This window comes from Podarcis raffonei, chromosome 14 (genome assembly GCF_027172205.1).
Source record: "Podarcis raffonei isolate rPodRaf1 chromosome 14, rPodRaf1.pri, whole genome shotgun sequence".
Lineage (NCBI taxonomy): Eukaryota > Metazoa > Chordata > Lepidosauria > Squamata > Lacertidae > Podarcis > Podarcis raffonei.
The window spans coordinates 27,548,853-27,569,953 of record NC_070615.1 but is presented as its reverse complement, the minus strand read 5'-3'; the positions used below and the strand labels follow the sequence as shown (position 1 = coordinate 27,569,953).

At 45.5% G+C, this 21,101-nt stretch overlaps 1 protein-coding gene across 7 annotated transcripts in view; it reads right to left on the bottom strand.

Moving 5' to 3' along the window:
* The window catches only part of FRMD5 (FERM domain containing 5), a 140,490-nt gene that overhangs the window by 9,453 nt on the left and 109,936 nt on the right, over positions 1–21,101 (bottom strand). For 3 of the 7 annotated variants that reach the window (XM_053365717.1, XM_053365721.1, XM_053365720.1), the window contains exons 2-10: positions 20,918–21,022; positions 19,453–19,495; positions 17,589–17,667; positions 10,002–10,099; positions 9,359–9,482; positions 8,452–8,539; positions 4,841–4,929; positions 1,146–1,209; positions 60–151 (exon numbers count right to left, since the gene is read on the bottom strand). In XM_053365717.1, the coding sequence (XP_053221692.1) occupies positions 60–151; positions 1,146–1,209; positions 4,841–4,929; positions 8,452–8,539; positions 9,359–9,482; positions 10,002–10,099; positions 17,589–17,667; positions 19,453–19,495; positions 20,918–21,022 (782 nt within the window). Of the gene's footprint in view, positions 1–59; positions 152–1,145; positions 1,210–1,828; positions 1,890–4,840; positions 4,930–8,451; positions 8,540–9,358; positions 9,483–10,001; positions 10,100–17,588; positions 17,668–19,452; positions 19,496–20,917; positions 21,023–21,101 lie in introns of those variants that run through there. The other 4 variants (XM_053365718.1, XM_053365719.1, XM_053365722.1 and 1 more) reach the window with 4 other exon arrangements.

Below are 21,101 nucleotides of genomic sequence, written 5' to 3'. Positions count from 1 at the left end.
AATGATCACAACTGCCCCATGGACAAAATTAATCCTGGGGAAATTTATTTCATGCTTACTTATAAAAGGCTTGATTTTCAATCCCACATTTCCAGAGGTGCTTGCAGGCTTCAGGAGTTGGAGCAAAATATGTCAGAACAATTTTCTTTTCCTATAGAAAGCCCAGGGGGAAAAAACCCGTAAGGTTAATTCACAAGCTTGGTTCACAGACAGCATGCTCAGTGAGCTAGCTTTAAATGCAAATGCCCCCAATGCTATTTGAACGGAAGAAGGATGGGAAAGCAATTTCCCTGAAGGAGCTGTGGGTTTGCTTTCCATAAATAAATATATGTGGCTCGATAAGCAGCATCACACACACTGCAAAACCTGGAAACCGCTCAGCATAAGATGGCGATGGCATACTACAAGTGGTGGTGCAATTTTTACTTGGGCCGCGTAAACAGTGGATGAGATTGTAATGCTGTTTGTGAGGAGTCTTGCACAGAAGGCTCTGGCTGTTTGTTTCCACTGTCAGAAATGATGGCAGGATTCGACTTTCCCCCTGGCAATACCAATAATGCTACCTTTGCAAATGCACCTGACCCTTAAGGATACCTAATAGAAGTTATTATAAGGCCAGTAAGTATTAGATTAGGGACGCGGGTGGCGCTGTGGGTTAAAGCCTCAGCACCTAGGACTTGCCGACCAAAAGGTCGGCGGTTCGAATCCCCGCGGCGGGGTGCGCTCCCATCGCTCAGTCCCAGCGCCTGCCAACCTAGCAGTTCGAAAGCACCCTCGGGTGCAAGTAGATAAATAGGGACCGCTTACTAGCGGGAAGGTAAACGGCGTTCCGTGTGCTGCGCTGGCTCGCCAGATGCAGCTTGTCACGCTGGCCACGTGACCCGGAAGTGTCTCCGGACAGCGCTGGCTCCCGGCCTATAGAGTGAGATGAGCGCACAACCCTAGAGTCTGGCAAGACTGGCCCGTACGGGCAGGGGTACCTTTACCTTTTAAGTATTAGATTGAGCATCCTTAAGCTATATATGTGGTGCTTCAGGATGGAGTGTGGCCAGAAACAGAGCCAGGAATCCTAAACATTGCATCTCTCTTGGAACAGAGGCAAAAACTATACCTACACAGTTACAGCGGCTGAAGAAGGTACTCACCTCTTTCTGACTTACATATAAATAGAACGTCTTGCCTTCAAATTTCATTTTTGTCACTTCGTTCCTACAAGCACAAAAAAGGCACTTGTGTAAATCAGAGGACGCAGCCCGCCTCCCATCGCACAGCATTACGAATGCAGAGCCCACACACAGCGTGGAATAGATTCCGGCAAGATGCAGAAATTGAAAAACCAAATTGTTTGCATGAAACGCAAAGTCAAGAAACAAAATGTTTTAGAGGGCAGCAGTTGCAGGAGTTTCAAGTCCAACATTTGCAGTTCATCCAAAGTGTAACATGGTTAGAGAAGAGGACTCCTGGCTCAAAAACAGGGGCTGAGGCGAGAGAGGAATCTCAGCGCAAAAAGGTGAGTCTTAAGTGGGGGGTGTCCAGGAGCCACCTTGCAAACTTTTGCTTTATTAAAACGGGTGCATATCTGGATGAGAATACCAAATGTAAGATAACCACACTTAGCTGATGAGGCCAAAATCTGAGATACAGCAAAAGGATGAGCAACAATGCGACCAGGTCTGGAGCAGGGTCTGGAGGGGCTTTTAGGTGACTGTGCCAATAAACATGGACAATGCAGTTCAATGCAGACAGATGTACAAAATAATACATTTTGGGGCAACAAACCAAATATTGAGAGTACAGATTACATGGAACAGTCATGCAGCGTACTGACCAGGAAAGGGGTTTAGGGGTTATTGTAGAAAAATCCTTGAAGCCATCAGCCCAGTGTGTGGCTGCAGTAAAAAAGGCAAACAGGATACTGGGGTACATCAACAACGGGATACAATACAAAGCAAGAGAAGAAGAAGAAGTGACACTAACTACATTGCATGGACCAGATCACAGCTCTGCTTCTTGTGCCCTGAGCAGCGGGGTAGGGAGTGGGGAAAGAGGCACTTGTGCCCCTTGCAACAAAACACAGCTGAGGATAGGAGGAGCCCCCAACAGGCATGGCGGGGGGGGGGGGGGAGAGAAATGTCATTCTTTTCTGCACTGGGAAATTCAGGAGAGATTATCCTGCATGGAAAACCTACAGGGGCTTTTTTGCAGGGGACGGATTCTCTGATTAGCTATGGGCGTTCTGTACAAAACACCATGGATCATGCTTTCTTACTAGGTAGGTAGATGGAAAAACTATCTCATCGGAGGAGGAGGAGGGCAGGAACAAGAATCTTGCATCACTGCATGGCCATTTTTTTGCATGGCAACAGTAGGATTGGAGGCCTAGGTGAAAACTGGTTCATAAAGACATCAGAGCTAACAGGTGAACAATCTGTCTTGGGAATTCCAGATGAAGCATTTTGCATATTTAAAAAACTACAGAAATAATCACAAAGGAAAGATCTCGAGGAAACGAACAGTATTGCGCATTATTGAGTTGCTCCCAGGAATGCTGCTCCTTCTATGTATTGCCCTGCCTAGCTATCTACCTTTGGGGCAAGGACAGTTTTCAGGGTGTCTTGGTCCTTTGTAAGGAGAGAAATTTGACCCTGGTGAGTAAATGACTTATTTGGAAATAGCCACTGGTAATTTCAGAGATAACAAAAAACCTGGGCAACTCTGAGCCTTAGTACCCATCGACCCAGGTCCCTAATTACCAGGAACTCTCTTAGAGAAACATAATATGCTTTCAATAAGCAAGGGACACAGCTCCTTGGGTTGTGTCCACTGACTGCCAAAGCACATTCCCTCCAGCAGCTAAAATGCAATGCCCACAATCTTTAACCAAGGGGATAAATTCTGGGAAGGATAACTGGTGGAGGGTGGGGAATCCTAAGGCAAAAAGAACAAGTAGGCTTGGGTTTTGCAGAATGACAAGATTTTGGCTTTTCTCTTCCAAAAATGAAGTGTTGTTGCTGCTAGCTCTGAGAGCAATAATGTGGTGCTAATAGGACACAGATTGGGCATACGTCCCAAGTGCGGCATGCTAATGGCTTGCCTAAAGCTTTTCCTGGAACAAAATGCCTAGCAGCCATTTTCACTAGCCATAATAAAGTCTGGAGCGACAGTGTGTAGCTCAAGGCCAAACACAGCTTCCAGGGTTGCAGACAGCCCTTCACAACCTCATTGCACAAGGACACCAGGATTCTCTTCCAGGTACATCAGATTGCCAGTTGCCTAGGTGTGAAACTGCACAGAGCTGGTTATTTACCTGTCACTGAAATACTTAATGTGGTCAACTGTGCACTCACAGCTCAACTTCCTTCCCTACTACAGGTCCTCTGACTTTAGAGTGGATGCCTTGCAAGGAAATGGGTGGGAAGGTGCTAATCCTGCCCCCTTGATAGAAGTGCACATATCAAAAAGTCCTGGTGCCCCAACTCCCTAGAAAGAGCTTTGGGATGTTCCTAGAGAATGACACAGGGCAGGTGAGGAACCCAGAGATAGGTGTAACTGCACAGGTGACCACGCAACACTAGACTGAGAGAAGTTTCACAAATTCAAAGCTACACTTCTGAAAATTCCCCAGATTTTTCAGAACAAAATACTTGTACGCTACATGTAAAATTAATAGTACCCTTTACATCTCCGCTGTCACAATAAAAAGGCTGACTTGCCACATTGTCTCATATCCGGCTGACTGCACATTTGCTTTTAACCACATGATCCCCAAGAAGGTCAAGGGAACAGGTAGTTTCAGGGCAAGTGTCTTCCAATATAATCATGACTTGAGAGAGGAACACTGTGTCCAGTAGAAGCAGGTGGGACCAAAACCTGCTACCGTATTGGCCCGAATATAAGCTACACTTTCCCCCCAAATTCTGACCATGAAAAGTGCGGCTTAAATTCGCGAGCTTACAAAAATTGGCTTTTATGATATCGCTGCCGAAACAGACATACAGTAAAATGGAACATTTGCCATTTGTGGGTGTGAGTGCCTGTGGAATTTTAAGGGAGTGGCTTATATTTGGATATTCTCTCTCCCCCCCCCCTTAATTTTAAAGGTGCGGCTTATTTGCAGGTGCGGCTTATATTCGGTCCAATCCGGTATATCTGAAATTATTTCCTTGCATTTCAGGTATCATCCCCCACAACTCCCAGCTAAGTCTGCTCCCTACCCTCTGCACCTATTGCATTGTTTAGCAGGAAACAGCTGCATGCTGGGTTGCTAAGTATTTGTGCCCAGTGGAAGCTGGGTTGTCCATGTAGAGCAAAAGCAGTAGCATGCCTCTCCTCCCACACATGTTCTGGGGACCGCAGTTCCAGCCCCAATTCAACATTTTTAAAGTTACCAGTTGCACTCTCCACTAAGTGAAATGTCTGGGACAAGAATTAGACAAACTCGTGTGTGTGTGTTTGTGTGTGTGTGTGAGTTCCAGCTCAGAAAGTCCTACCCACGTCATGTGTAGAAGCTGTAGAATTTAGTCGTGGGTTCCAGGAGAATGAATGGATGCTAAATCTGACTAGAAGAGGAAGCAAGGAAGACTCAAAACCTGAAGCTCTCACCCCCACTGTCAAAACACATCAGTTGGCTGTGAAGGCCTTCCAGCCTCTGGACAAAAGGGGCAGAGCAGAGCAAAAGTGGGATGCCAAGCCAACTAGAAGGTCAGATCCTGTCTTGGTCAGCGGGTCTCTGTTCTGCACCAAAGGGGGTAAATAAGGGGCAATGGGGTGATATCAGAGAAAGCTTCCAATGCCACCCAAAAAGGAATGGTAGAACTGGGGTTTCCAGAGCAGAACTCACCATTTGATGAAGTGGACTCGCTTGTTTCCTTGCAGGACAACAAACCCAAACGGGGTGAAGGCCAAAAAAGCAGCATTTCCAGACACATCCTGCAAGAGAGCAATAACTTCTCGTCACACAGCGCAGAGCCAGTAAGGCTTGCAGGACAACCTCCACTCGCATCTACTGGCACAAGAAGCTGTTGTGTAGGAAAGAGCTGACAAGAGGCCTGTGCTATGAAAATCTCCTTTTTCAGCAGCAGAGAAATGAATCAGGGACGAAAGCAGATCCCATGTCTTTCCTCTTGAACACAGGGAGGAGTGGCAAGTTCCTCACCTGCCCTTTCAGAAGATTCTCAGTGCTTAGATTGTGTTCCTGGTTTCAAAAATGACTTTGCCCATCATTTCTTCATATAATTTACTGTATAGCAGGTCATATTCTTTGTTCCCTCCAGCCCAGCCAGCCAAGGATCCTGCCCCAAAGTCTAATAACCTCTTGACCACCCTGGAGACAAGTTAATTGCTCTGTTTTTAATAGTTAGAACCTCACGTGAGGTTTTCATACAGAGGTTGGATGGCCATCTGTCAGGAATTATTTATCTGTGTTTCCTGCATTAAAGCATGGGGTTGGACCAGGTGACCCTTCGGGTTCCCTTCAACTCTGCAATTTTATGATTCTGTGTCTTGCAAGTGCCTTTTTGTTCTGATGTCTCTCTAGCCATGAGGCACAACTCTTAAGGCAGGCTGGAGAATTCACACAGGGCCAGCCCAAGAGATTTTGCCACCTGAGGCAAGGACAAAATGGCGCCTTCCTCAATCCCAAGCAGGAAAGCCTCAGGCAGCTGACCTTTACTTCAATGTTGTAGGTCAACTCAGGCAGTTGCAGTTGACCTTTACTTCAATGTTGGCAACAGGACATCAGAGTGCCATGTGTCACACACCCCTGCAGCGTTTGCCACCCAAGGCAGCTGCCTCCCTTTGCCTCATGGTAGGACTGGCCCTGGATGGAGACATTATTGGGAGCAACCTCAGCCTTTGTCAGAGAAGAACTGGGGCCTCCCTGAGGCTTTCCCTCCAGCTCACCCACTTGCTTGAAGGATGGAGATTGTTAAAGCACAAACCCCCTGGCCTGGAGGTGGGCACTTCTCTGTGGCCTCTCATTAGCCACATTCCCTGCATGACTGAGCAGGCATGGTAGGGTAGTGTGGGAGGCACCCAATTCCTCAGGCTGACAGGAAGGCACCCACAAGGGCTCTGCAGGCTCTTTACTCCTGACAACCAGCCTCCTTGGTCCCAGTATCAGGATGAGGAGCCTGGTCCAGCTCTTTAGATGTTGGCACAGAAAGCCTCAGACTTGGTCCACCCACTCGCCTCTGGCTCCAGACCAGGGCCAGGACCCCACAGGGGTTGTGAGATCAAAAGAAAGAAACCTTTGGGGGGGAAACTGTGATGCGAGAATTCGTATTGTCAGGCTTGTTAGTTGGCTAAAGTGTAATCTGACCCTAGCAGTTGTTTTGGAAGTAGGATGCACCCAGTTATTTCATGACACCTGATTATCTTCCTACAATGGGAGAAACTGAGGCTCTTATGCGTTACTTTTTCAAATGCTGAATTTATTTATGAATTAGAGCTAAATTTCTAGCACCATTTGCTATCAAGGTGAGGAAGATGGGCCAGACCTTCAAAACATTAGTTTTTTTCTTAGCAAACAGGTGTCTAGAAATACCTCTTTAAACCAGCAGCTTTTGCAGCTTTTACTGAATTTCACGGCACAAAATCTTCCTATGATCATGGTAGTGACTGTGTGTCCTATCTCTTGTCTATTGCAACACTCTGCAAAGAGATGGTTCCATTAATAATCATTTAATGTACTTCATTTTCTCATCTTTCTAGTGACCTGTGGCCAATACAGAAATGAAAATGAATGGAAAATTTAGATCCCTTGAAGTTGACTCATCTGTCTTTTGCAAGGGAATTCCTTCACGGACACGTAAATAGTGTGTGTGTGTGTGTGTGTGTGTTTTGCGGGGGGGGGGGTGGATTATGCTAGAATCAGACCAGTGCACAGCTTCCAGCATGCCAAGGAGCAAAGTGGGGGGAGTTGGTGGCAATCCTCTGGGCTTGCTGCATTGGAGCACACAGCCTACTAAGCACAGACCCCCTCCTCCAGGGCTGACAAGGGGAGTGTGTATGGGGAGAAACTGGTACAAATTACTGGGGCCCAGCAGTCCGGAAGGGGCTCCAACTATCTTGCATATGTTTTATGCAATTCTTAACAAAATACATATGTCGTGTTCAATGCATGCACAATTCTAAACAGTGCCTTTGCAAACTTCTCTTGTGACCTGAGCATTTCTGACTCTCTACGAACATTTGCACTTTGACAGTACGACAGCGTAGCTTCATCTTATTAAACACAGTCGCATTCATATGTTTTAATAAGTGCAAATACAACAAAGTTGTTGTGTGGTGCACACTGCATTGCGTTGCATGTACAAGTTTAACGTTCAAAGTGCCTGGTTAGTTCAGCAATGATGGTCTGGGTGCTTCTATTATTGATAATAGTCATTAAGATCTTAATATTTTCAACAGACACGACTATTACCATATTCTTAAGATAAAAAATGAGACCACACTTTTATTTCACACTCTATGTAAATATTTTTAGCCTGTCTGCCCTTGCTGGGGGGACCCCACAACCTGCTCTTGGCACCCCTGCCCTCCTCCTCCATTGTGGCAGAACCTGCAGCACCCACTTTGCGTTCATCACATCCCCCCCATCTGAATTGCAGCCACCTTCCACAGAGAGGCCTGCCAGGGCCCCCTGGGGATAAATTAGTGCTTTGCCCTGCTCAGCCTAATTAAATGAACTGGTAGTTTCTTCTGCAGATGAAGATCGCTCCCTAGGAGGGCAGCAGTATGAACAGGAAAGGGAGGCATGACACCGGTTAGGGGAAAGTGAAAAGCCATGCAAATTTTGACTGTCTTTGTGCCATTGTTAATATTCTATCCTCAGGCTGATTGCAACTCGTTTTGCTGAATTGTGGAATGCTTGAATTGTGGGATATTGTAACATTAGACATTATTGCTGGCTGCCCTGAATGCTTGATCAAAGACCAAAAGCAACAACCACCAAGCATAGAAGTTTTACAAAACCATCTCATTGCAAGTCGAAGCTAGAGGGAAAGGGCATCTGCTTTGTATGTGGGACATCCCAGGTCCAGTTCCCGACAGCATCTCCAGGTAAGGTGGAAGAGAATGAAAGACCCCTGCCTGAAACCCTGGAGAAACCCTGTCAATTGCTAGAGATGGTACTGAGTGGGATGGAGGAAGGGTCTGATTCTACTTAAGGCAGCTTCCTATGGTCTCCAAACTGTCCATGGGCTGGTCTCCATTAGTACTGGGCCTAGAGTACTTCCTTCAAAGGAATATGGATACAGCCACCAAATTGTGGTTTGTTTTACTCTCTGGTTGCATGGCCAACTGGTATGTGTTTGAAGCAGCTACTTCCTCCGTTACTGACCTGTAAGGCCAGTTAACGTCTAGAAAACAGCTCCATGTAGAAGTGACTGAAATCCCACAAGAGATCTCCCTAAGGCACCGCTGAGTGTCGGGGAGGTTGCTGCTTTGTACCTTACATGGATGTGGGTCAACTCCGTACGTCTCCAGGGTCTGGGCTTTCCTTAAAAAGTTTAGCTCTGAAGTAGCTGGTGTCTGACCACTGGAAGAGAGGGGAGGGGAGAGAGAAATGGGGGCAATCAACTTGAATCAAAACATGCCCTGTTTACATTCATAGGTAAAGAAACAAATGCAATGAAGTAGTATACAAATTGTTGAAATGAAATGAGGAGAAAAGGAAAAGTTCACATCTTAGGCATCTGGTGCCTGTTGAATTTCTGCCTGTCCCACAGCTGTTAAAGAACAAGGTGCAACCCTTAGGAAGTCCCAGGGTACCCATCTGGGTCACTGCCTCGGCCTGACCTCTGTCATCTGCCTGTGGCCTTTCCCTTTTGCCAGTGTGGGGGTGCCCATCCACAGTGCATTGGAAGAATCCCAGAATTGTAGAGTTGGAAAGGACCCAAAGGGTCAACTGAGGAATCCCAGCTAGGAGAGTGAGCCCTGCTAGGCCAACTGCATCTAAGACCCTCTGGGCTGCTGCAAATGCTTCTGCAAACTGGCCTAATTTTCTTTTATAAAACTTTTCTTAGGTCTTCCTGTTCTAGTTATTAACAGCTGGATTTATTATGTTGGGATTGTTTGATGGCTTTTACTTCATCAGCACATGGCAACTAATAAGCCTAATAAATAAATGAATAATTTCCGACTGGGATGGCTAGCGGAGCAGGGACAGCTCTGAAGGAGCAGCCTAGGTGAATGGCGAATACTCACCCCCCGCCTAATGCCCTCACCCCCAGGCACATCCCATCTCAGGGCAGATTTGTGTCCCCATGAATTTTCACTGCAGACCTAAGAATGGATTGCGTACCCACCCCCTGCCCCCAAGTAAGGATCCGGACTAAGCACAGAGCTGGAAGGTCACCTGAGCTCAATCTTGTGGATCTCCGCAATCTTCCTTTCCAGCTTTTCTGAATGCTTGGGAAAGAACTGGAACTTGGAGCTGTAGCCCTCAGGGTGCTTTCCGGGGTCATAGTCGCCAATCTCCGCTGAAGAACAGGAGAGAGAGGGGGGGGATCAGCCACAGGCCCAGGCAAGGGCTGCTCTGTTCCCTTTCAGTATATGGAGCCAAGTCAAGTCAGAGAGCACTAAATGCCACAGCCTTCCCCAAGCTGGTGCTCTCAAGAAGAGCCTGGCTGGATCAGGCCATTGGCCCATCTAATCCAGCACCCTGTTCTCACAGCGGCCAGCCAGATGCCTGTGGGAAACTCACAAACAGGATTCGACCACAAGAGCACTCTCCCCTCCTGCGGCTTCCAGAAATTTTTATTCAGAAGCATTGCTGCTTCCAGCTGTGGAGGCAGAACATAACATCCATCATGGCTAGTAGCCATCAATATGGGACGTATAGGATTCCACCAATCCCTGCCCCGGATGGCAGAGCAGCCCAGAAGCAGGAGCCCAAGACAGCAGCCATATGGCATTCCTATGCACGGTGCCCTTGTAGCTGAAATTATGCCATCAGTACTTATCATGGAAAGCAAATGTACCTTGCCAAGAGGCATTACCTTGAAGGATGTAGGCAGCTAACAGAGCAGCGTCTGATGTCTTGCACAGGAGGCGGCCGTGATAGAGATCTCTTTTGATCTGCAAGAAGACGAGATACCTGACAAGAGAACCACAGCAAACAGGGAGTCAGTGACGCCTCTCATTAGACCCAACCTAGAGTAGCTTCCGCTACGCAGAGGAGCAGTGCTTCATAGCAAGGCCTCTCCCATTTGTTCCACTTGCAGAAATAAAGAACAGAAGGGAGGTTCTCACAGTGGCCAGCCAGATACCCCCAAAGGGAAGACTTTGGTGCAACAGCCCTCTCCCCTCCTGCAGTTTCCAGCAGCTGATAATCAGAAGCATCACTGTCTCCAACCATGGAGGCAGAGCATAGCTATTGTGGCTTGAAGCCAATGACACCCATATTCCCCTCCATGAATTCATCTGATCTTTTAAAGCCATCCAAGGTTGGTGGCCATGGGAGAAATTTGGGTAGTTAGATCACCTGCCTTTATGCATCTGTACAAAACTCTGTATTGCCCACTGTGCCTCAGCAATTTGCATATAGATCGCACCAATCTAAGCATTAAAGCAGGGCAGTCCAACCTTCCAGACCAAATGGGCTGCAAGAGCACTTTGAGAGAGAACCCGACAGCCACACACTGAATTAAATTTCCATATTGTAAATTAAAGTGTTTGCAATATAGTTTTTTTTAAATAAATAAATACATACACAATTAATGTATTTAATTAAACATATATATTTAAATAGAACAATAGATTTAATTAGATACAAAAACTAATAGATTCAAAACACTTATTTATTAAATAGAGTTAATACGCAAATAGATGCATGCATTTTTGTTAACAATGCAGACATCAGTGGGATGCGCGAACTAGAGAATTCGTCACATGTTGATCAATGTCCGCCTTGAGGTTCATTGTTGACATCCACAGGCAAATCTTGAGTGAATTGTGTTGCTAAGTTGTTTATAGAGTTTTGGACTTTATGAAGCTCATGTTTGAAAATGCTTGTTCACAGACCTACCCCATGCTTCTTGGCACCAAAAGTCCTTTCTCTCCCCCACCAATCAGTGCACCCCAAAGCTCAGACCTCTCTGTATTGCAAGAAAGAAAGCGAAGTATTCCATACTGAAACACAGACACACTCACACACACACCACGCTTCTTCTCTGTACTGCCCGCATCCCAGGAAGCTCCAGTGCTCCAGACCCCTATCAGCCTGGTGATGCAGCCACGCTTTGAGTGGGCTCGAGAGCACAGCCTGGTGGCTGCACAGAGCTCCTGCAACAGTGGAGGAGGAACAGCAGCCGCAACAGCCTGCCTTCAGCGGCAGCACACACACTCACTGCTGTCTCCTCCAGCCTGGCTGTGTTGCCCTGGATGAGGTAGAGGGTGGGGAGCTGGAAAGCCACCAAGATTGGCCTCGGGGGCTGTGTGTTGGACCACTCTGCCTTTGGAAAGAATCTTTCTTTGGGTTCCTGTTCTTCAACAACTGGGAGGCAGGACAGGCCTGCACACAGCTGGATGCACACTGCTCTATTCCTGCACTTTTGCAATGGAATCTTGAGCCACACTAGTCAAGGCAGGAGCAAAGGGGGCCCTAAGGTGTTCAAATCCATTTCCCCAAAGAGCCATTCCTCCTCTGAGCACCTGATTGCTGTCCAACCTTTTCAGAAGCACTGATCACTTTAATTTCATTTGCTTATTAAAATGAGAAGTTTTACTTTGCCCTGGTCCTTGCTTCGCACTAGTGAAATCAGTGCTCAGTTGTGCCATTTTCCCTTTTGATTTGAAGCATTCCAGAAAATAAAGAGTTTGCCTGTATCTTTAGCAAGCAGAAATGATCATCTTTCTTCAATAAACCGGAATTAAGAAACTCTTGGATTTACTTTCACTGGAGATATTAAGAAATGACATATTTTTCAGCTGAAATAAACTGACTCACCAGCGGCCAGGCAGTTAAGCATTTTGATTCCTACTTTCTCATTTGTTACATTCTCTGACTTTCCAACCCAGAAGATTTGAGAGACGACATGAATTAGCTTACAGACATGCCAGCTAAAATTAGGTTTGCCCCCATTTAAAATCTCCTGGCTATGAAAAGCAGAAATTGCTGGGTTGCAGGGACAGAGAAAGTAATCTAATTCCTCACCTGCACGAGGGAGATATGCCAAGAGAGGGGGCCAGGCAGCCAGAAAATATGTAAAGCCAGATTATCCGGGAGCCAGGGCAGCAACTGGCTCCAGCCCCCACCTGCAGCAACTCAGCCTCTTCCTCTGCAAATTCTGGGATTGCAAGGATTTGTTTTGATGACCTGAAGTGGTTGGGTTTCCATTGCCTCCCCAAATACATTTCTGGATGGGATTTCAATTTGCCTTATTATCTTCGATGACTGTCAAGGCACTGACCTCTGAGCAGTCCTGATTACCATATCAACCATGGACATAATGCCAGCCATACCTCCTACTGGCCATTCCACATTCAAATTCAGGCCTAATGGATGCACAATGCAGCAGTTGCTGAAAGAAGCATTTACCATAAAATCTGCAAATCAAGCAGGGCAGCTGTGAGGGTGACTTGGAAGCCTGGGATCCACCCTGGCAGATTCCAAGGAGAAGGGGGTTGTGCACTTTTTCCAAATAAGCACCCAAACTGAGCTGCTACCACCCAGATTGTACCCTGTTATTCTGCACTCGGCTAGGCTTGAAGAACCATCAATTGCAACAGATGAGCAGCCATGGTGGACTAAAATGGGCAAGAAGAATTTAAAAACAAAACTCTGCACTACATTGTACAGGTTGCTTGCCTTTTTTCTTTTTTTTTTGCTGACTCTAGGAAACAGTTGTGTGGCATCTTGGATGATGCTACTATTGAAGGGAACATCATAGCATCAGTAAAATACTGACAGCCAGAGTGGTGCAGTAGTTAGAATGTCAGACTAGAATTTGAGAGACCAGGGTTCAAATCCCGACTTGTGGGGAGATGGACATGAGTATGGATGGAAATTCCCTAAGGAGAAAGGAAAGAAACTAAGAAAGAGACCAACAAAAGACAAGGAAAAGTGCAAGCATAAACAAGAAGAAAAAGATCTGCAGAAGGGGCATGGAAGAGACTTAAGAGCCTCGGATATCAGACTACCAGGTTGATGGACTAGATGGAATGGATAATAAGGACTGACACAACCCGAGACCAGGAAGAAGGGACGTTGGATGAAAACTGGAAGAGTCTATAAAGAAATTTTTTTTATTTTGGGAATTAGTGTAAAATTAATGAATATCAGGGAGAATGTTGGAATGAAATTGTCTGGCTTTAGCAGAAATGATATAAGGATAAATAAGTATTAAGTTTTTAAGTTTTAAGGTATTTTACGGTATTTTATGCTAAGATAAGGCTAAGGTATTTTATGGTAAGATAAGGTTAAATAAAGTAAGGTAAATTGAACATCAGAATATGGTGAAAGATGGGTAGGATGTATAGAGTCAATTAATTGGTTATAAGAGAAAATATAGAAAGGATTTGCTGAAAAAATGACTGAATCAGGATACAAAAAAAAGGGAGGTGTGAGGAAGTCAGGGAAATAGGCAGATGAAAGATAGGATATGGAATGACTGATTTGTTTTTAACTATCTTTATTTTTATTTTTCTGTATTTTGTATCTTTTTGTCTTCTTCTTTTTTCTTCTTTTTTTCTTTTCTTTTTATATTTTTGTATTTCCTCTGAAATTTTAATAAATATTATTATAAAAAAACAAAAAACAAATCCCGACTTGGTCATGAAGCTCACTGGGTGGCCTTGGGCCAGTCACTCCCTCTCAGCCTAACCTACTTCACAGGACTGTTGTGAAGATTAAATGGGGAAGGAAAGAACCATGTGTACCACACTGAGCTCCCCCAGATACGTTTTGGTAATCCACAGCCTGCATCCCAATTGGGCTCACCTAGGTAACTAATCTTATCCTGGTCCAGTTCCTGATCATGATGAAAGTTGTACAGAGCATCATTTTCTTTCTTTCCTTCCTTCCTCCTTCCCTTGCTTCTGCCTCATCTCTTATTTACCTGCTCCCTCCCAGCTGTTTGGGTAAAGCAGGACATTGTCCCAAAGTGCCCAGTAAACTACAAAATAACAGAGATTAGAAATGAACTATGGAATTTAGAAATTATGTTTCACCAGCAGATGGGCTGTGGGGGCTAGGAAACCAAATCTTCATTTGGGAAAGGAAATAAACTCTTAACTGGAGAATTGTACAACAATAAACACATTGAGGTGGTACATGACCCCAGTCAAGCTTGCAAAAATCTATCATTTGCCCGATAATAAATGTTGGAAATGTAAGGAAAATGAAGGTACATTCTTTCACCTTTGGTGGACGTGCCCCAGGATTAAGGCTTTCTGGGAAATGATATATAATGAATTGAAAAAGGTATTTAAATATACCTTCTTGAAGAAACCAGAGGCCTTTCTCTTGGGCATGGTCGGCCAATTGGTGTCAGAGAAGGATAGAACGTTTTTTATGTATGCCACAACAGCAGCAAGAATACTCATTGCAAAGTATTGGAAGACGCAAGATTTACCCACTCTGGAAGAATGGCAGATGAAGCTGATTGACTGTATGGGATTGGCAGAAATGACTGGCAGAATCCGTGACCAGGGAGAAGAGTCGGCAGAAGAAGATTGGAAAAAATTTAAGGACTATTTACAGAAATATTGTAAAATTAAGGAATGTTGAATGATGCTGGATTGAAATTAAGTGGTTTCTAGCTGTAATGGTATAAAGGAATATGAAAAAATGGTTCTTTATAAGTAAAAATTTAAGGTTATAATAACCTAAGCTGTTGGATAGAAAATAAGGTGTTTTTATAAGCTGTAATGCTTTGAGATAAGGATTTGCTGAACTAACATTTTGAATTGGACTACAAGAAGGGGAGGTATGAGGAGGTCAGAGAAATATGTTATTGAAAATTAAGTATTGTGAACTATATGTGTTTTTAATTTTTTTGTTTGTTTTTTGTTTGTTTGTATAAAAATTGAAAATTTTAATAAATATCTTTAAAAAACAACAACAATAAACACATTGATTTGCTTCAGTTATAACCTTGAGTCTGTGGAGTTAACTTGTTATGCTTTACTCCCTGTGCCCCTGTGTCACTAGTTGTGAGCAAATTTCAATCCCGATTAGATCCCCAAATTAACCAACCCAAGCCAGAGGTGGACACCGACATACTGTCAATAGCTCAGATCTTCCTGGCAGCTGTTTTGGGAAGGAAAAAGCTAAGCTCATCAACTTTGCTGTTCAAGACTCCCTCATCCTTCCACCTGAAATGGCCAAAATCCATGTTTTCTACACTTGCACTGGCTGCAAGCTGCCCCAACCAAGCCCCACTTCATAAGAAAATAGGCTTTTGCCTGCTGCTCTGATTCTTGGCAAGGTGGGGGGAAAGGAAGCAAAGCCAAGGCTCCAACTCTGATCCTGATGGTGAGCATCTGCAAAAAGCCACCTTCTCAATGCACACAGGTAAAAGACCTTCTTTCCCGAAACTTCCACGAACTTTCCATGTATATGACTTACAGAACCTTGCACTTGCTCAGTGAGCAGTATGTGAAGTCATCATTGAAAACAAAGGAGTAGCAATTCAACAGCAGTTCTCTGGTGAGGCTCCAAGCACCCCCTCCACACCCTTTTTGGCTTCAGCCCTACAGAAAGGCTGATTAGAATGAGGATTGAGCATGCTCAGTCCCACTAGACAGCCTCAGGGGACTCTCAGGGAGGTTCCAGGCAGATGTTAACTGAGAGATGGGGGCTCCTCATTCATGTAAGGTCTGTTGTTTTATGCAGCATCTACACGCATAAAAACGCAGGCCCATAATGCCCTCTGGCGCCGCTTTAATCCGGATTTACCCTTTAAAAATATATATCAAAAACTGATGTGGCAATACTACAAAAAAAAAGAGAAACTGAGAAAAACTGGAAAGGACAGAATCCACCCATCCCTGTTGGAGGACCACGAATTTGGAAACCAGGGCAGCTGGCCAAAGCCTCCCCCTGAGGCATTCAGTACTGGACATTTTGCACTGCCAAAATAAATCACTCCCTGTTCCAAAGTATGGCATTCTAATTCTGGACTAAGACCTTAGAGAGTTTAAATCTTGCAAGAGGATTTTTTTGGAGGAAGAGTCAGGGGAGGCCAGGTGAAGCCGTCCCAGCCCAGTAGAACACTGTGAAATCGGGGAGGGGAGAGCGAGATAGAGAACAGGTGGCCATTATTGATTCATGAGCATCCTGCTTCCCTCCTTCAAGCAAAACTATGACTATTCTTCTTAACGTTCTTCTGTCATCTTTTAAGAAGGACATCTGGGCTCCCAAAAACAGTTACAGAACATCACATCTTGCAAATTAATATTAAGTGGCATTCAGTTGTGTTTTTTTAAAGGAGAGCAAGTGTTGGTGAAGATTGATCAAAAACAACATTATGCCCTACATTTTTTGGAAAATACCCGAGATATAAGAGGAGCAGAGAAGAAATCCTGGCTTCCAATTTATGAAACAGAGTGCAGCTTTACAACCCCAGACACGACTTTGTTTCCTGCTATACAAATGAGCAAGAGCTCATCGCCACACACAATTTCTCAGTTTGAGAAGAAGCCAAATCGCTCTCTTACAATCAGAGAAGCTGACTTGGCACAATGGGAGTCTGCAAAGAAATCACAGTGTCCTGACTGTCAAATAACATTTTTTTTTTTTGCGTTCAGGAAAACGGTTAAACGGATCATCTGCTTCCAAGGCTCCGCAAAGCTCTTTTTCTACAAAATGGCAACATCAGGAAAATCTGGGACTCTGCTTTTGGTGAACCAAACAGCAGTAAACAAAGGTGCCTTGGATGGGAGAGTTGGTTGCTCAGCAGCACAGCACCTGCTTTGTATGCAGAAGGAGCCCCTTTAGGCAGGGCTGGGAAGGTCCTCTGCCTAAAACCCTAGGGGCTTCTAGGGTCGACAGTACTAAGTTAGATGGACCCAAGTTCTGACGGGGTATAGGGCAGATTCTAATGTCTCCACAATGTCTCAATATACAGAAACTTTCTGTCTTTTGAGTGGGGAGGCAAAGTGGGGAGATCCTTTGCAAAATGCCCAAGGATCCTCCACAGCCCCACATCACGATCAGCTCCTTTTGTGGCCAGACCCAATGATGTGGGAGGTGTTGGATTTCTGTTTTGTGCCAGTGTGCAGTGCTTGGAGTCACGAAACTCTGTTTACATTCCAGAGAGTCCAGACTGTTGGAAGTCTCACAGGAGACGGGAGACGGATGTTGATATTACTGGTTTCCTGTTCTTTTGTTCCAGTTGCCTCTCTGCTTTCACAGAGAGAGGATGTATATTTCTTTTCTGTCTGTGTAGTTAGAAATAAAACTCTTAGCAATGTAGCTCTTATTTCTCATCCTTTGCTGATGCTTGAATACTCTGCATAATGAGGGAACGTGCCTGGAGCCTCATCAAAGGCTCAGGTCATTAATCACCGTCGGAGGGCTCAACCGGAGGAGTAGCTCGGCCGAATGCAAGTTCCGACAGGAGGCACACACCCCTTCGCCTTACCTGGTGATTTCCTCTTTCAGGGCCGCAGGGTCGGTAGGGTAGAACTTCACCCGGAAGCACATGGTGAACGGAGGCTGTGCTGCAGGAGAGAACAGCACCGTGATTAGCATATCAGCTGGAGAATCAACAACAGCCTCTCCCACCACCACCACCCATGGCCTGTTAGAAGCCTGTCCCTCCAGGCAAGATCCAGGGACAAGGCACAGCTTGGCAGTCTCCCTAACTCCATCTTCCCAAACGCTACACTCAAACTCCAGTGAGCAAATACACTCTTCTTCCTGGTGCAAGCTCATCCTTGTAATGACCACTCCAGCAAGTCATTGCAACAACTCTGTACTAAGAAAGAGCACTTATTTCCTCCTCCCCATCAATCTGCTTTCCTTTTGTGCCATAACTTTTCAACTGTAAGCCAGAGGGCTTAGGGTTTCTTTTCACTGATATTTGCAAGCCGCTCTGGGAGCTGAAGAGCAGAAAGGAAAAACCTAGGCTGGGAACTAGACACCCAAAAATATGTCTAATGAGGAAACTGAATGGCTGAAACTAGAGGTGAAGCTTATGATGAGGAACTTGCCCTTGGACACAGACACAAGTGCACATACAACTCATGGCCACATGTGCAGAAGAAAGACTGAGCCTTCTGTGCAGCAAAGTGATGTTAGTAGGAAGAGACACATTTGTTTGGAGTTTGTGGTTTAAAAAAACACCAATACAGTGGTACCTCGGGTTAAGTACTTAATTCGTTCCGGAGCTCCGTTCTTAACCTGAAGGACCACTTTAGCTAATGGGGCCTCCTGCTGCCGCCGCACCACCAGAGCATGATTTCTGTTCTCATCCTGAAGCAAAGTTCTTAACCTGAATCACTATTTCTGGGTTAGCGGAGTCTGTAACCTGAAGTGCATGTAACCTGAAGCGTATGTAACCTGAGGTACCTCTGTACAGGAAAAAGTCAAGTCGAATAATACATGGTGTGAGAAGTGGGATCAGCTAGTTCCTTAGAAGCAAGTGTGGTAGCTCCTAAAGTCCAAAGGTGCTTAGAAAATACCAGGAAAGTTTGATGTCCCATGAGGACATTCATGCACAAGGAGAGTCCCAAAGGTGGATCCAGGCCAATGGCCCATCTAGTCCAGCATCCTGTTCTCACAGTGGCCAAACAGATGCCCATCATGGGAAATCTGCAAGCAGGATCCAAGGACAAGAGACCTCTCCCCTCCTGTGGTTTTCAGCAACTGGTATTCAGATGCGTTACTGCCTCCAACTCTGGAGGCACAGCATAGGCATTGTGGCTAGTAGCCATCCAAAGCCCTCTCCTCCAGGAATTGGTCTAATCCTCTTTTAGAGCCATCCAGCTTGGTGGCCATCACTGCCTCCTGAGGGAGGAAGTTGCATACATTAACGGTGTGCTGCATAAAGACATACTTCCTTTTATGTGCTTCATGAAGAAGTTATTTCTTTTATCCACCGCCAAATCTTCCTACATTCAGCTTCACTGGATGTCCACGAGTTCTAATCTTATGACATCTTTCTCTATCCGTTTTCTCCATACCATGCCTAACTATAAACTTCTACCATGTTACCTATCATTTGCCTTTTCTCTGAACTAAAAAGTTCCAAATGCTGCAATCTTTCTTCGTAGGGGAGTCACTCCATAAAGCACTATCCAGGCCAGTGCAGAAGCCTTTTGCTCCTATTTTATTTTAGTAATTCAACAAAATGTAAATACAACTTGATTGTAATAAAACCTCAAAAACACTTTGCGACAAAAAGACATGCCACCCCAACCCCCTTGGCAGAATCGAGAGCTGCTCCCTCCATCACATCAGGGGCTGCTTCACTGTCTTGGCTCTCTTAAGGAGGCAATACTTACATCGCATTTGCTTCACAACAGACTTTGTGAATTCCAACCAGTGCTGAAACGAAGAAGAAATCAGTTTTCAAAATGGGGGGAAGCAAAGCACTAGCTACAAAACCTGTGGGGAGGGCCTTATGCAGACAACCAAACTGGATTACAAAGGGTCCTGACTTAGATGGACCAGGGTGAGTTTCAGGGGCAGTCTTACAGGGATGTTTTGGTTGGTCGTTGTGTTGTTTTAAGGAGGCAGCCTGCAACTTGGATTGGAGGAACGGCCAAGGGGAAAAGATGCACAGCTTTGCATGGCCACCTCACTGGATCTCTTGGAAGATCAGCAGCCTTTGGCTTCCCAGCTACCACCTACAGTAGCAGCAACCATTCCATCAGGCTGCAGCCGAAGGAAGGAAACAGGACCACTCCACTGGCTTTGCTGAGAGACCAGCTGTGTCCAGCTCTTCCTCTCCCTCAGCTGTCACTGTCGGCAGTTCTTTCATCAGGCTGCCATAGAGGGAGAGAAGGGAAACAGGGCCACTGTATCAGTTCTGCTTAGAGACCAGCTCCTTTTGGCTCCTTCCCTCCCTCCCTGAACTGTGTCCATCCCAACTGGAACCACTATGAGACTTTTAAAAATCAGTGATTAAGTTTATTGGTTTTTCCTCTTCCCTCCTCATCCCATTTCCCTTTCATATCACACCTTTTAGATTGAAAGCCTGAAGGCAGGGTCTGTCTCATTTCTTACTGATTTGCTATTGGGGGCCTTTTTGAATGCAGAGCTAAGTAAAACACTTTAAATAAATAAGCACACAAACCTTTTCCGCATGGGCCATTTTTTTCCTGTTCAAAATGAGATCCCTTCAACTGTTTTTCCACCCATGAAAGCAAAGATGCAATTATCTTTTTTCCCTACTGCTGCGAAAGCAGCTTAGGGGATTTTAAGTAAGAAAATGTCCAGTGGGGAGGGGGGTACAGTATGCATCCTCTCTGATCAAATGTGCAGCAACCCCAGGGCTGCTTTTCATTTAAAAATAACAAGTTGGGTGACTTGGAAGAAAGGTGAGATATAAATGTAATTAATAATATAAACCCTGACAACTAAGTCAAGCAATGGGAAGGGTCCCTGGCAGAGGGGAAAGCAAAGCACCAAACTGGAAAAACCAAAGCCAGCCTCAACCAACCCCACCCCCCAACCCCCACGGTCAGGAAGCAGGAGTTGGGGCTGTATCCACATTTTGCATTCTCTCTCTGGAGTGAAGGGCTGGCTCACAGTTGAATGGCAGGCAACCAAGAAGCCCCATTGCTGCAGAGCAAGGAGGTCAGATTTTGCACCCTGAATAAATTTTGCAAAGCCAGCCAATTTGCATAGAGTGCTTTTGCTTCTGCATAATTTATTTGTTCTGCTTTCACTGCAGCACCAGGCCTTGCTAACTCCCACTCCAAGCTTTGAAGCCTGACCAAGCTGGGCCTTTTCCGCAGGACTCACCCGTTGCTTGTCGGGGTCCACGTAGCGGATCCCAAAGTAGTCCTTCTCCAGCAGGTTCAGGTGATGGCAAAGGAGGTCGAAGAGGTACTGCCCTTTTGCATCTCTCTGCAAAACAAAGGAAGGACCCTGATCAGAGCGGGAACAATAGCCACCACCGTGGCTGTTACCAAATGGCCTGAACACA